The sequence below is a fragment of the Durio zibethinus genome, chromosome 21 (genome assembly GCF_047325235.1).
Source record: "Durio zibethinus cultivar Kanyao isolate XHJ-2024 chromosome 21, ASM4732523v1, whole genome shotgun sequence".
Classification (NCBI taxonomy): Eukaryota; Viridiplantae; Streptophyta; class Magnoliopsida; order Malvales; family Malvaceae; genus Durio; species Durio zibethinus.
This window is the reverse complement of record NC_143182.1, coordinates 3,026,185-3,040,735: the sequence shown is the minus strand read 5'-3', so window position 1 is coordinate 3,040,735 and position 14,551 is coordinate 3,026,185. Positions and strand designations below refer to the sequence as shown.

The 14,551-nt window shown below is 32.5% G+C and overlaps 1 protein-coding gene across 5 annotated transcripts; it reads right to left on the bottom strand.

Moving 5' to 3' along the window:
- Positions 1-779: 779 nt before the first annotated feature.
- On the bottom strand, positions 780-5,255 carry LOC111304828 (phospholipase A1 PLIP1, chloroplastic-like). Of its 5 annotated transcripts, none has more exons than XM_022901794.2 (6): positions 5,105-5,255; positions 3,351-4,100; positions 2,519-3,043; positions 2,200-2,259; positions 1,659-2,075; positions 780-1,502 (listed from the first exon to the last, which is right to left on the bottom strand). In XM_022901794.2, the coding sequence occupies exons 2-6, from the start codon at positions 4,038-4,040 to the stop codon at positions 1,083-1,085; spliced, it is 2,112 nt and encodes a 703-aa protein (XP_022757529.1). In that variant the 5' UTR covers positions 4,041-4,100; positions 5,105-5,255; the 3' UTR covers positions 780-1,082. The 5 variants fall into 5 exon arrangements, with proteins under 5 accessions (XP_022757529.1, XP_089606818.1, XP_022757528.1 ...); XM_089750692.1 differs by having other exon boundaries at positions 2,519-2,986; positions 5,105-5,224; XM_022901793.2 differs by lacking the exon at positions 5,105-5,255 and adding an exon at positions 4,217-4,410.
- Positions 5,256-14,551: the final 9,296 nt, after the last annotated feature.

Genomic DNA, 14,551 nt, shown 5'->3' with positions numbered 1-14,551 from the left:
AAAAAAAAAAAAAATTGAAAATAAAAGAAAATATTTAAATGAAAATTTCTGCATTTTCTTTAATTAGCCTGGCCTTCTAAGAAATATTTAGGCCCAATAGCATATGGTAGGTAAGGCCTGCTAAGATACTAAAATAATGGGTTCAGCCTAGAAGTAATACCCGAACCAAGTGCTTATCTATTCATCTTTTCGAATCCATCTAACTAAATTTATTTATATCTATATAGTAAATTTATAAAAAATATATATATATTTTTCCATCATTATTAGTAGATTCAAGCTCAAATAATAATAAAAAAAGCCAAACATGTGTCGATAAACGGTGATGAGAAAGTTTCATAGAAACTTAAAATTTCTCCCCATTTTTCTATTTTTCTGCATCCTTTGCTGTATTTCTCCGATTTTATTAATGTTTTTAATTTTTTTTCTACAATGTATGAATAAATACGACTTACGACTAAGATATTCATCTATCCAAATCTAGTTTATACATGTTGACTTATCTGCTACACTTTTCTCCTGCATCAAGCATTGGCATGCTATTACAACGACTACACTGGGGAAAGAACAAGAATTGTAGTACTGATAAGTTTGTCGATGAGCTTGTTTGTATATTGTCTTTATTATTTGGGTATAGCTTTTCCCTTTTCTGCTGGCCTTCACACATAGTTTCGGTGCCCTGTTGTTAGTGATGCATTGATGCATTCTTTTTCGGCTGGGTTGGAAATAAATTCTTGCTACTAAAATAAAATAAAAAAAAACAAAAAGAAAGCTTTGGGTTGGAAACGAAAACATTGACAGTTTATTAATACTTAATAGTCTTAGTCAATGATGAATAAATTGGAGACAGAGCAAAAGAAAGTTCAGTGAATGTACAATGTCTTTTTTTTTTTTCATTTATTTTTTCTTCAATATCATGAAAAATTAGGGGAGGGAGGTTGGAGATGATGGATTTGGACCAAAGATTTTGTGTTTTGCCGCAACATTATGGTAAAAACGAAATTAAAAGGGGTAACTCTGCTATATGTTATTAACATCTTCTGTGTTTCTTTGGAGAAACCATAGAGAAGCAGGCTTCAGAGTTACAAACTGGTCATTATCTCTTTATTTGATAACATGCTGCTCTCTAAAGTTCGATCATGGCTCCACGAGTGTGGAGATGGTGAAACAAGCAGTGGCCACAATAAGCTTCTCTCCATCCTCGTTTGGAGGACATTATTCTTTTTGTGTTGCCTTAGAACACCATTAACTGCTTTCAAGTAGTTGCTGGAGTCATGATCTCTTAAAATAGTACCTTCCGAGCCATAGGCTGTAAGATCGCTGAGAGTGTCCAATGGATGGGGACAATTAAGGAAGGCCTTAAGTGCTTGCACGGAGTATCCACAATGTGTCTTGTCCAAAACATAAAGAGCATTTCCTGGAGGCATTAGAGGGTGTGAAGGAGATGACTTCTCACTAGGTTGGAGAATGAATAATTTGCCAAGTGGAGTGTACAAAAGTTTCTGCATTAAAAAATATGAATGAGTTAGGCTAGCAAAGGAAAGCTCAAACTTTTTAGAAAGGATATGCTTTGCATGATTACAAGGGAAGTTTAGCTCTCCTACTTGCTACAACTTTGGATGATCATTATTTCGATAAGAACGCAAGCAAGTACTTACATTTTTAAGCAGACAGGGGTGAGATCGGAGAGAACCAGGCAAACGCTTGAGGAGAACAGCCACATGGCTTGGATATTTGCAGGAGAAGGCTCTAGGGACAATGTCTCGGTGCATCATCACACAATGAACATGGTTATCATCCAACCCCAATTCATCTAGTATCTTTTGCCCTCCGCAGAACACAAATGGTGAGCCAAAGGTGACAACTGGTCGAAGAGCAGAAGGCTTTACAACCTTCCTAGTTAACAGCATCAAGTTAACTAAAAGAGCAAGACTACCCCCAAGGGAATGACCAGTAAATTGAAGCTTTGCACGATCTCCATGCCTCTTCAGATGGTCCATAATTTCTGGCATGAATTGTTCGTATATGCCCTTCGCAGCTTCATAAATTCCTCTATGAACAAGCACATCTGTTCCCTACAAAAAATTAATAGTTGAAATTTACAATAACTCTCCAAATCCTGTTTTAATACAAATTACACTAGGTTAAGGATTTCTCATAGAGAATTCTTATACTTTTTACTTAAACAGTTAAGCTTACCTCAAATTTTGTGGGCTCAAAGAAAAGGTTTGCCTGCCATGACGCTAGAGATTCTGACCCCTGCAACTCAAGTTCAATTAGATCTAGGTGCAAATATAAACTAATAATCTAGAAGATGTCAAGATTCAATCATTTGGTCTTTTGTCATGTGACTTGGTCTTAGAACAAAATGCCTGACTTGAATTATAACAGCGTAGGATATGCATATGATGATTTGTGTATTAGCTGTGGTTTATATCAGATTAATTGTTGCTTGGTAAATGTAAATGCTGGCCTATCAACATAAAATGAAATGAATGACAAAGAATTGAACTACTACCTGAATTACAAATGAGCGGGTGTATGTGTTTAAGTCATCACAAACAAACCATTCACAAGGCGATGAGTGTAGTGACTGAAGGTCCTTTGCTGTCTCTTGTTTTTCCTTCTTTCCAGCTCTAACCACAGTGGTCATTGCCGATGCTGCCATGTAAGCAGCCACCTCTGAGTTATATACTCGGGGCAAATCCTCCCCCTCCATTTCTGGTTGGTCTTCACATCTACTTGAATCCATGCCACTATCCTCCTCATGTGACTCAGAGCCAGGGGACAAAAGGCCCTTTGCCTGTGACTGAACGTAGCATGCAGCTGAAGCAGCAATCTCATAAACAACAGATAAGCGGATTGGACGTTGCTGCTCTGAACCCTCAACTTTCTCTGACATAGATTTGGTAGTTTCAGGTGCAAGAACAGGTACACGAGTAGAGTCCTGATCCAATTTTGCTTTGATTTTAGCCACTTCTGCTTTCTTTTCTAGGGATGATGTAACAAACTTTAGGCCATAATATTTTGTTAATTCATTTCCCTGCATATAGATTACTAGAATTAAATTAATCTTTGTGTAAGAATTAAAAATCAGTTAATTTGGTTTGTTAATTTTTATAAATTTACTGATACAAAGGATGTGGATGGAATATAAAGCTTTAAAGTTTAACAACTAAGATTTAAGACTACTCCAGAACACTGGATGATTAGACATATGATAGAATTGCTAGAATCAAAGCATTAATAATGGAATTTACTCACAAAAATAAAAAATAGTTCTAAACAGCAAAAACTTGATGAATTTGGAGTAAAATGTAATGTGAAAAAGAAAAAGGGGAGATGCATACCTTAGTCTCTGGTATCACATAAGCTACGTTGCACAAGAAGGCCAGTTGGGAAAATAGCTTGGTGTCAGACCATGGAACCTTTACTAATAGTTTCGAGAAAGATTCGCGGTGATATTTCACATTTTCACCGTCCTCTTCTTCAGAGTTGTAGTTCACTTCACAGCCACCTTCGTCTCCATCAAAATCACCATCATCGTTTTCATTCTCATCATATATTCCAGCTCCTTCTACACCCTCTTCTAGTTGTCTATATTTCCATCGACTTTGAATCTCCAGCAACCTATTCACCCAATTTGCTCTCTTTATTTCCTTCTCTTCGTCACTGTTTTCCATGGAGTTCTCATCAATATTCTCATCCTTGTCCACCATAATCAAATCCTTACTTGTCTCCGGATCAAACAAAAATGATCTAATAGGGTCTGGAATTATGGAACTGTATATTTGGAACGGGAGCGTCGGGAAAATCCCAACAGAACGGCTAGTCTTCAGGGTTGGTTTTGTTGATGCAGCGCGTATCCGATTGATAGAGTAACAAAGGTGGTTATCCGAATAAGACCTTTGAATGCCAACTTTCTTATGAAGATTTATGCCAGAGAGTGATCCGCGAAGGCCAATGATCTCTTCTTTGCATCCATCTTTCACCGTTGAGGCAGCCTGAGAGGTAGGGACAGCCATCGATGTGCATGCCATAGCTTTGTATCAGATTGTTGATGCACAATTAATGCCGGCAAACTGTCCCTTTATGCTGGCCTGTAAAAATAACCAACCTTTGTTAGAGAAGAAACCTATGCCATGAGAAGAGTGTGAGCTCCAAGACCAGGGTGTTGGTAGAATTCTTGGAAAAAAATTAGAATACGGTGACAAACATTATAAAGACAATGTTGTGAAGGTCTATGAGAGCTATTGGAAACAACAAGGTTCTAAGATGCATCAGTATTGTTTTGTAGTAGCCAAATTACCAAACTAAATTGGTATTGGAGTTATAAGAGAAAGTGTGAGGAAGGTGTTTTTGGATCTTTAGCTACATGCCTAGTTGTATACGAGATTTTGTTCCCATTATCTATAGACCACAGATGAAAGACGATGATTTTAGCATCTAGTTCGTTACACGGCAAATGTGGTCGATTAAACACATTTTGAACATTTAACTTTGACCCAACAAACTGAATCTGGTTTTTGTGGGAACCACCTGCCGCAAGACATTAGCATCGATGAAATCTATGTTGCACTGATTAGTTTGAATATCCAAGATTCCAAGTACTCTATTAGCCATTAGGACAAAAAACATCATTTACAATCTACCCTTTATCATTTTTTCCCTTTCATTTTTGATAATCTCATTCTCGCCCTCATGCATGGTTTTTTTTTTAAATATTTCAAGTCAAATTCAAATAGCTGATGCCAATTCTGTAGCTTTGCTCCCTTTAAGCAGCAATATTCAGGTAATCAGAGTTAAGAAAAAGCAGGGCTGAAGTATATGTATCGTAACTTATAAATTAAGAAAAACAAAAAAAATGAGACCACACATGGCTCTATTTCATGGTAGAAACCAATCAGCCAAATGAATGAAGAACGATGATTTTGAGTGGTGCATGGAATGTGCGAACATTTCAGGGTACAAAAAGGTGTTGTGTAACAAAAATAAAAAATAGTAAATTATGTTGAATATAAAGAGGGTAATTTCTTAAAATACATAAGAGACATGAAAGGTAAATGAGTCCAAGAGGAGAGGACAAATAAAATTTGTCATGTACCTGGAAAGAAGAGACGCTAATGTTGTTGATCTCGATGGCAAATTTCAGTCTTTAGCGTTTCAAATTAAGCATCCTCCATTGTTGAAATTCCCCGTCCTCGCTCCTCAATCTTTTGCCACATGCAGTTTCGAGAAAAAAGCCGGTTGTCAAGCCCAGCACGCTAATAAAATACTGCCATGTCCAAGAACTAAGACTAGATTATATTTGCAATCTTCTTTATTTAATGGAATATATTAATATTCCCCAAAACATTGAAGAATCCGAAGCACCTAAAAGTATCGTGTATTGCAGCGTTACAGTACCGTTTTAATCCTATATATATCGTTAAATATTCAATTTAAAATCATTTAATTATAAATGAAAGAATTTAATTTAAATATATGATTATAAAAAATTAAATATTCATTAAATGTAAGATAATACTTTATTAACAGATCCTATCACATATACTGAAAATAAAAGAAGCCTACTATTTAACAAATTAAAAAAAAAAATCTTGATACTCATACTTAAAATCAATTAACAATAAATAAAAAGTTCAATTTAAATATAAAATTATAAATTTTGAGAAAAAACCACTAAATATATATTACTTGTACAAACATATTGAATTGTTTAAGCCCTTTCCAAAAAAAAAAAAAAAAAAAAGTGATACTAATATTATTGAGTATCGACACACACACTAAAATATAGCTATACGTGGATTAAAAAAAATTATTGCAAATACAAAGATTTAAAATCAAAATCTACTAAATGTCACCTTCAAATGTGTCTGCATGAATCAGTCTAGCTATATTGCATATATATATATAAATCATCTAAAAGGTGATTAGAGTTAAGAGTAACCAATTTTTTGTTCTTGCCTACTATAGTTATATTATACGGTTTGGTTAATGCTTTGGAATGGTTCAAAATCAAGCGATCTTTCCAGGACAGTATAGGCTCCTGAGTACAATCAATGGCCGAGTATGTTCTTATAATGAAAGTAGTTAATATTAGATATGATAATTTAAAACGCGATATAAATACAATACGAAAATAAAATATAAAAGTGATATGATTTAAAATTATAGTAATAATTATATATAAATTTAATAAAATAAAAAAGTAGATTTTATATTTTAGTATCAACATAAATTATTATATGAAATTTTTTTATAAAACATTATATGAATATAAAAATTTTAATATTTTGCAATCTATAAATATACAAATTATTAAATCTAACTATCATAAAAGATCTACCTTAATTAAATAAATAAAAGAGCATTAAAGACAAGTTTGATTCTGACGAATGAAAGCCTCCTTTTTGTTTTTCCTTTGGAAGTTTGAAAACCCCTGCTAAACTCACCCTTTGGAGTAATCGCAAATGGAGAGCCCACCCTCGTTGAAATCGATAGTTCATAGTTCAAAGTGTCAAGAAAATTCTAAATTGTAAATTTATCCTAAAATACCTATGCTTCTAGTATTATCTTGATTATTGTGGATATTAACAACACCCCCACCCTAAAAAAGGCTTTGTCGTGGTTGGGCTTAGGCCCCAAGTAATAAAGCCATTTGCATTGCATGTGCACGAGGTAGGTGGGAGTGGTAACCAACAATGTTGAATTAACCAACATGATTCACACCTTTAATTTCTCTGAAAATAAAATTCCATTTTGACTTAGTGCACGTGTGTTCCTCGTGCCTGTTTTGTTGTGCCTTTGCTTAAATTATCAGGTTTGATTGTTCCAAATTAATTAGCATTAATACAAGCACTTTGATCATCAATTTCATTAATTAATAATTAAGACAACAAGAGCAGTGGACATAATGTAATAATCTTTTTTTTTTAAATATCACTTAATAAAACAACTCTTGTATCAATATTAAAGCAAATTAATGTTCCATATGAAATTTAATTTTAAGGATATGATAATAGATTATTGAGTGTTGACATTTCTAGACATTGAATTTTGAAATTAAAATTCAAAACGTTAGCGGTTATAATTTTTTTTTGAATGAATATTTTTAAAAAATTTAATCTATTGAAATTTGATAAAACCAAAAAATTTTAGAAAAATTAATGATAAAATAGATATATAAATATGTAATGTGAGTATCATTATATTTAAAAAATATATAGATATTATTAATAATATGAAAAAAATAAAAATGTATATATTAAAATTAAATAAAATAGTGTTTTTATTTTTGAGTTTTATAGTTTATAATAGACTATGTGCATTAAAGAGTGGATTGTGCAGAAACTTGGATGAATTTTGAAAAACTATCTTGTTATATGAAATTTCAAGAGAAAATTTGAGGTTTTCTTCAAATTCTTCATAAATTTTGACATTTATTTTTAATTTTTAACTAAATAAATAAAGTCATTTTTAAATGTTAAAAAATCTTAATTAAAATAAAACCTCTCCTCCAAATACACCCTAATGCTATTTATTTATATGTTTTGCTTATCATCATTCAAACCAAATCTATCAAGGCTATTTTAATTATTAGTTAAAATCACGTTAATCATTTTTTACCAAGCAGCTTAGCTAGCATTCAAACTAAACGAACAAAATCGGGCTTAATGTCGTGCACTATTTTTTCAGGGGAAGACAATGAATCCATCTCAAAGTATATATCTTTGTCACGAATTAACAATGTCTTTTTGAAAAGAAAAATAATAAAAGCGGAGAAGGAGAAAGAAAAAATTCAAACTCATGATATATATATATATATATATATATATCTGTACCTTTGTTCACCATCGATGCATGCCAGTTATCCTGAGGGAGGAGACAACAATGTTAGGGAGAAATCGTCCGATGCTCGCCGCATCGGAACTGAAAGACGATAATGTAAGAGAAAGCGGAAGCTTGAAAGGTTGTTAAAATGGATTCCAAAATGGATGTCCAGATGTGTTTGTAGCTGAATTTGGACAAGAAAGTAGCTAGAATCCGAAAAATGGGAACATTTTGTAGCGAATTTTTGTTCTGAAAGATTGGTGTATGCTTTTGAAACAGAAGCTATTTCTTTTTTGAGACTGAGATCTGATTTGCTGCCACTTGAGTGTAATATATATAAGAAGCGATCAAAGAATGAAAGAGGAAAAAGATTCCCGGTCGGGGGAAATTTTTCACGTGGACAATGAGAGTTGCATTCAAAACATAGTTTTTTGTGGACATAAACGCCCCTCATGTTCTCTAAAATTACTTTGTTGAGTCCATCTTTTTCTCTTTTTTTTGGGACTCCCTTTTTTTTAATCGGCTGTTGAAATTTTTAAATTTCACAAGTAAATTTAAAATTTGATAAATATATTTTGTTATATTAATTTTTAATATTTAAAAATATTTGTATTTTTGGATGTATTAATTTTTTAATATACCTACCACAATATGTATTATTTTGTTAACGACGTCAATAGAATTTTTCTATAATAATAATTGAAATAAGGATTGCAAATAGAATCTGGGACTGGCGATGATCTCCGCCAAACTCTTTGATTTCCTATCTGATTTTCAACTCTTGCAACTCATGTGCAACATGGCCAAATAAACAAGTATGAAACTCTAAAACCAACTCATCAATAATAGCCAACAGGTTACCTCCCTTCCACAAAGAGACCTGATCCCTTCTATTGAATTCCTTGATAGCCACAAGAGAATCACTTTCTAATATAATTCGATCGAAACCTTGTTCATGAGCAACCTCTAGGCTCCATAATATAGCTCTCACTTCCGCAGAGAGGGCTTTTTCTACCAAATTCACTCGAGAAGCAGCTGATGGAATCACAAACACAGCTCTCAACAATTCATCCACCAAGCTCCTTGCCATCTCGCCAATCCGTCTCAGCATATTACATGTACATTGTGTATGTTAGAAAATGTAAGAAAACAGGAATAATAAGAAAGAAGAAATATGATTTTGAGGTGTAAAGAATATTATTTTTAAAATAATTATGTTTATAGAATATAATAAAATTTTAAAAATTTTCTAAATTAAAAGTAATAAAAATTGATTAGAAAAATCTATTTATAATAAATACACAGTTATTAATCAAATCAATTTAAAAAATCATTATATTCTGTATATTTATGTTTTATTATTTAAATAGTTATGCTTCCAGATATATTTTTTTGGATTATCATATTTTTTTCTGTTCAAATATGTTTCTTCAGAATTAGTAATATTTTAAAATAAAAAAATAAAAATTTAAAAATTAAATCTACTTACTAAACAAATTCAATTCAAAAAATAATGATATTATGTATATTCATATTTTCTTATTTAAATAATTATGTTTACTTGTTTAGGTATATTTATTTTGACTATCATATTTTTTTCTGTTCAAATATATTTCTTTAGAATTAGTAATATTTCAAAATAAAAAATAAAAGATTTAAAAATTAAATCTATTTATTAAAAAGCTCAAATGCCCAAGTATCAAAGTATCTATATTTAACTTTTAAAATTGTTTGACTCATTAAAAAAATCCTAATAAATTCAAATGATTTAGCTCACTCCAACACTTAATTTAATTACTTCAATAATATAAATAATTTTTTTTAAATTATATATAAATAATTTTTTTTATTTAACGTGAGATATATCACATTCTAAACTATCAAGTATAGACAATTGATCCTGTTAGTCCAAAGTAACCACAAAACAATCAAACCAGATTCAAAAAGATTATAGCTAGAAGTTTTCTCCGGAACAAAAGTCTAAACCTCGACACAAGAACTATCAGGTAACAGCCCAGATCCCATCCATGGATACACCATATTTGATATTCGAAACAGATGCCATGCAAAACTCAGAGTCAATCAAAGACATGGCTCCGTGATACCTCGTACCTGCCACAAAGCTGACAACAAACCTCCACCGGCAAACCCTTCCTAATCAATGCCTCAGAAGTTGGTAATATTCCATGCAAGAGCTAGCAGATTTTATGCATAGAGATGAGATCGTGTGGAGGCAGCTGAGATCGAAGGAACTTTGGCTTAGGCCCCAAATTTATAGAAGGTACTTTGGCTTGTGGCATCATGAGAAATCGGATATTGAAGGTAATCTTTCTACAATATTTTGAGAATATCGTTTCTACCTCGATTCCATGGGAGGTGAAGAAGATTATGATGCTATGGGAAGAAGAGTCACGGATCATATGGGGGCAAAGCTGGATGCGGTAGTTGTTGAAGCAGAAACTATAGAGACTCTGAACCATATGCATCCGGAAAAAGCACCTGATCGTGATGGTACGTCGGCATTCACCTTTTTTTTTTTTCGGCAAGAGAAAATTATTTATAATTGATTGAAAATTTTAAATATTTTAACCCAGAATAAAGTTCAATCTTTTATATAAAAAATGTTGTATTGAATCTTTACGGGAAGTGAGAGAATCCTTTGGGCCGCGTGAACCAACTTGAACACTGTAGTAATATTTAGCAATAGGGGCATTAGCAATATTTGGGTAGTGGGTGGAGGGTAGAAACGTCAATCAGTGTGAGCCGCACCGCCAAATGAGCGGTTGCATGAAGCACACGCGACATACTGTTAGTAGTCTCCACATTTCCTCCCTCGCATTGGCTGCCTTTCTGCTCTTTACCTCGTGTTTCCCGCCCATTTTCCACCCGTTACGGCGGAAACACGAAAATTGAATGCCTTCAACATAACCATCCTTCTCGGCAGCCTTAGAAATCGCCACGCACCCGTTCCGACAAAGATTCTCCCGTGCCCTTCCACCGCAAATGAATAGTCGCCACGCGTCATTTGAAGAAGGGCAGTCAACGTTTATGCCTCGTGTTTTTTTTTTTTTTTTGGCAGAAGCGTATATAAATACACACCTTAATATCTCAGCATATCAATGATTATTATAATATAATTTAAAATTACGTAAATTTTATTAAAATTTTATATGTAGTAATGGATGTTTATATTTTGTATTATAAAATTTTAAAATTATAATAGAAAGAAAAACGGTTTTGATTTTCGTGGACAGATATGTAGACGTAAATTTGGACATTATTATTATTATTATTATTATTATTATTATTATTTGATCCTAAACGTGGCCCATCACTTAGACATGTGTGACAGTGGTCCGATAACTAAAGCGATTAAAAAGAGATGGACTGAAGATTTTGGGCTGGGCCTGGTGTTAACCTACAAGTTCTCTCGTTCTGGACTGAAGTTTTTGGACATTCCATCCAATCTTTATTAGTGACAATTGCTCATGGGTTTATTGCTTTAACGTCAATCTTAAATGCAAATTGAGGACCTTTTGAATTAGTCAAAAGTGACTAAGAAACATACAGAAAAGGGTGAAAACAAGACAGATATTTGTTTAGGAAATTGGCAAAAAGACAAGAGCATTCTTATAGAATCTTAATCATTAAATATGTTTTGGACGGTGCATCATAGAATAACTTAATTAAAATTTGACTTGGACTTAAACCTTTACACAGCCAGTCAAAAGAAGAAAAAATTCCAAATGATCAAAGTCTAGATCTTATCCACTCACACGTAATTCTCAATATTAGCTGAGAATCGTGAAATTGTGCATTGATAGCTAAGTTTCCTCCTAAAGAGTTAAAGGTTATCTTGGAAGGTTTCGGTGTTTTCCACGTTATGAGTTCTGATATAAAGGCTGACCGGAAGTTCCTAAGAAAACCCAATTGCAAACCAACACGTTAGGGCTCTTGCATCTATTGATGTTACTTTTGTTTTGTTGGATGTTAAATGGGATGAAGAGAATTTCGATTAATATTTGTGCCGAGGTGGGCCAAAAATTCGTTGCAGAGGATAATGCTTCAATGTGGTTTTGGCGCAAAAAAAAAAAAAAAAAAAAAAAAAAACCTTTTTGCCGATAATGGAACGGCTTTATCAGTCCTAAGGCCCAAATTATAACTCAATTTTCTTGGAATTCATATGGGTTTCTCTTTTTTTGTCTTGTCTCTAGCCAAAAAAGTAAACTTTTAAGAAGCTGAGAATTTGTATGCCATTAATGAAAGCTTTGTCTGCAGACGCACTAATATGTGGTGGAGATAGGATTCTTCTTCCGTATGTTTCGTGAAAATTGGCTCAACAGAGTAATGAATTTTGCGTTCAAGTATTCAACGCTAACAAATTTGGACGCTATTTCTTTTTCTAGGATATTTATTTGGAACGTTATCTGATCCTTGTTTGAATGGTGAAGAGTTTTGGATAATAACGCTAAACATCCAATCAAAATGAAGAGTGATTAGTAGAACTAAGCGAGTATCGAAAGGTTCCAAAATTTGCAAGTCTTTATACGCATCTTGACATTGTTTTCGATTATTGCAAGTGTTTGAGTTATCCTTACTAACTATATCATTTAACAAAACCGCAACTTTTTTTTTGCCACAAACAGAACAAAACAGATCGCTTAAAAACAGAGGTTTCCTCCAATCTTATACTCTTATAGAGTATTTCTAATTTACTTTGCAATTTTCTTAATATAGTAACGTTAAAAAAGAAAAAAAAATTCATGTTCTTCTAACAATTATTAACACGAAACGCCATAGTTCCATTTGTGAATATTCTTAATTCTTTTTTCCGGTCCAATTGCGTTGGCAAAGGAAAAAGGGGAAAAAAAATTTAGTGTATGCATTTTAATGCAGTAGTGATTGATGAGTCCTCCCACTGCAGACCAATACCTGGACCACTTGAGCAGTTGAGCACCACGTGCGCAGTCTGACCAGGGCTTCATCATTTGTTCCTTTTTCTCGGGAAGCCTGCAAAATTTTGTCCTCTGTTTTTTAATTGATCTATATATAAATAAACTACACTAACTCGAGTTGGAGTATAGGACAAATGTTTTTTTTTTCTTTAATGAATTAATTCAATGGAACAATGTAAATGGAAATTTATAAAAATAGGGCAAATATACATGAAAGAAATTTGGTTTTCTGTGACAGAAGATATGAAAGAGAATTCTGGATTATATTCTCACGCTAGAATATAGACTTTGCACTTGCATATTGTTTTCAGATCACAAAGCATATATTATCACTAAAATAAGAAAGCAAATAGTATGAATAAATTTTTAATCTTGTTGGTGATAGATTTTAAAATTAAAAATAACTTCCAATAATTGTTGAATTTGTTAATAAAATATTAAAATTTTAATTTTGATAAAATTTAATGAAAACAGTCAAAAATACCTGTTTAGTGAATATAACATGGAGGTCCAAGCAGTTGACCACTTTCCCTTGGTGGTTTTACAGGCCTGCCTTAAAATATTTTGCAAGTGGGGAGCAATTAGCTTCAACCCAACGTTGTGGAAGAATTTACTTGCAGCGGACAAACATTGAACATGGCACAAAAGGACGGATTCCTGAAATTTCTACACAGTGGCAGTGTAAAGTGTCTTGTTCAATGACATCTTGCTTTATCTAAACTTTTAGACTTCCCCCACAGTTCCCAGCCACCCACTACTTGACCTAACCCCATCTCTGCATGCCGCAACCCACCAAGTGTCTTTCCAAAACAATGATAACAGCATCTTCTTTTTTAGTACTATTTTTTGTTGGTAAGATAAAATTGGACTAAATTTCTATTAATATAAAACAATGGTTTTAACTTTCATGTGAAGTTCAATGCAAAATTAAAAGGAAAAAAAACCTGAAATGACGTCAAATTTGGATTAGATTCAATTTTGTCTTTTATTCAAATTGCGCCTAGCAGAAGATAAGAGTTTTCGATTTTGGAGGATTGGGGTCGATGGGTGATGGAAATTTAATTGGTTTTATTTTTTACAAAAAAAAGTGAAGACAAACCTTCAGTGCTCTCGTGGTCTTTTTAAATTCCACAAAAACCTTCAATAGGCTATGGATGGCCCGTCAGTTTGGTGTGAGTCCTTCACCGTCCATCCAATAAATTTTTTCAACAAAATTACAAATCATTAAAGGCCTTAATTATTTGTGCAGACATTAATTTGAAATTAACTTAATCATTGCAAATTTAAATATATATTTATCCGATCAAAATTTTGAAAAAAAATTTCTACTGTAAATTATATTTCACCATTTCTAAGTTTATTTTTATTTGAAATCTTTGGATATCTTATAATTATTTTAAATTTTAATTAATTCAAGATCAAATTAAATCAATTTTCATAAAAAAATAATTCTTTTAAATTTATTTTTTTATTTATAAAATTTAAAATTAAAATCTTACTTAAAAAAAATCAAACTTTTTACTATTTTAACCAACGTACGTAAAGTCCAAGGGAAAACCATGGTAACCACTAGTAACGGTAGAGAACTTTTGGTTATTAGTATTTTATATTTTAATGGAAAAAAATGATATCAGTAAAAACCGTCTCCCAAATGCAAAAGGACAAGGGCAATTTTGGGCCCAGTGGAGAAGGCTCAAAGAAGCTTGTGGGCTTTTTTTTAAATTAACAGAATATATATATATATATATATATGTAATGAAATT

What these genes read in the sequence shown, in the direction of transcription:
- LOC111304828 (XM_022901794.2), bottom strand. Translation starts at nt 4,040, where the DNA reads ATGGCATGCACATCGATGGCTGTCCCTACCTCTCAGGCTGCCTCAACG. An exon ending in CCCGCTCATTTGTAATTCAG is followed by an intron (nt 2,260 to 2,518) that starts GTAGTAGTTCAA and finishes CTTGAGTTGCAG; the next exon opens with GGGTCAGAATCTCTAGCGTC. An exon ending in TTGAGCCCACAAAATTTGAG is followed by an intron (nt 2,076 to 2,199) that starts GTAAGCTTAACT and finishes AATTTTTTGTAG; the next exon opens with GGAACAGATGTGCTTGTTCA.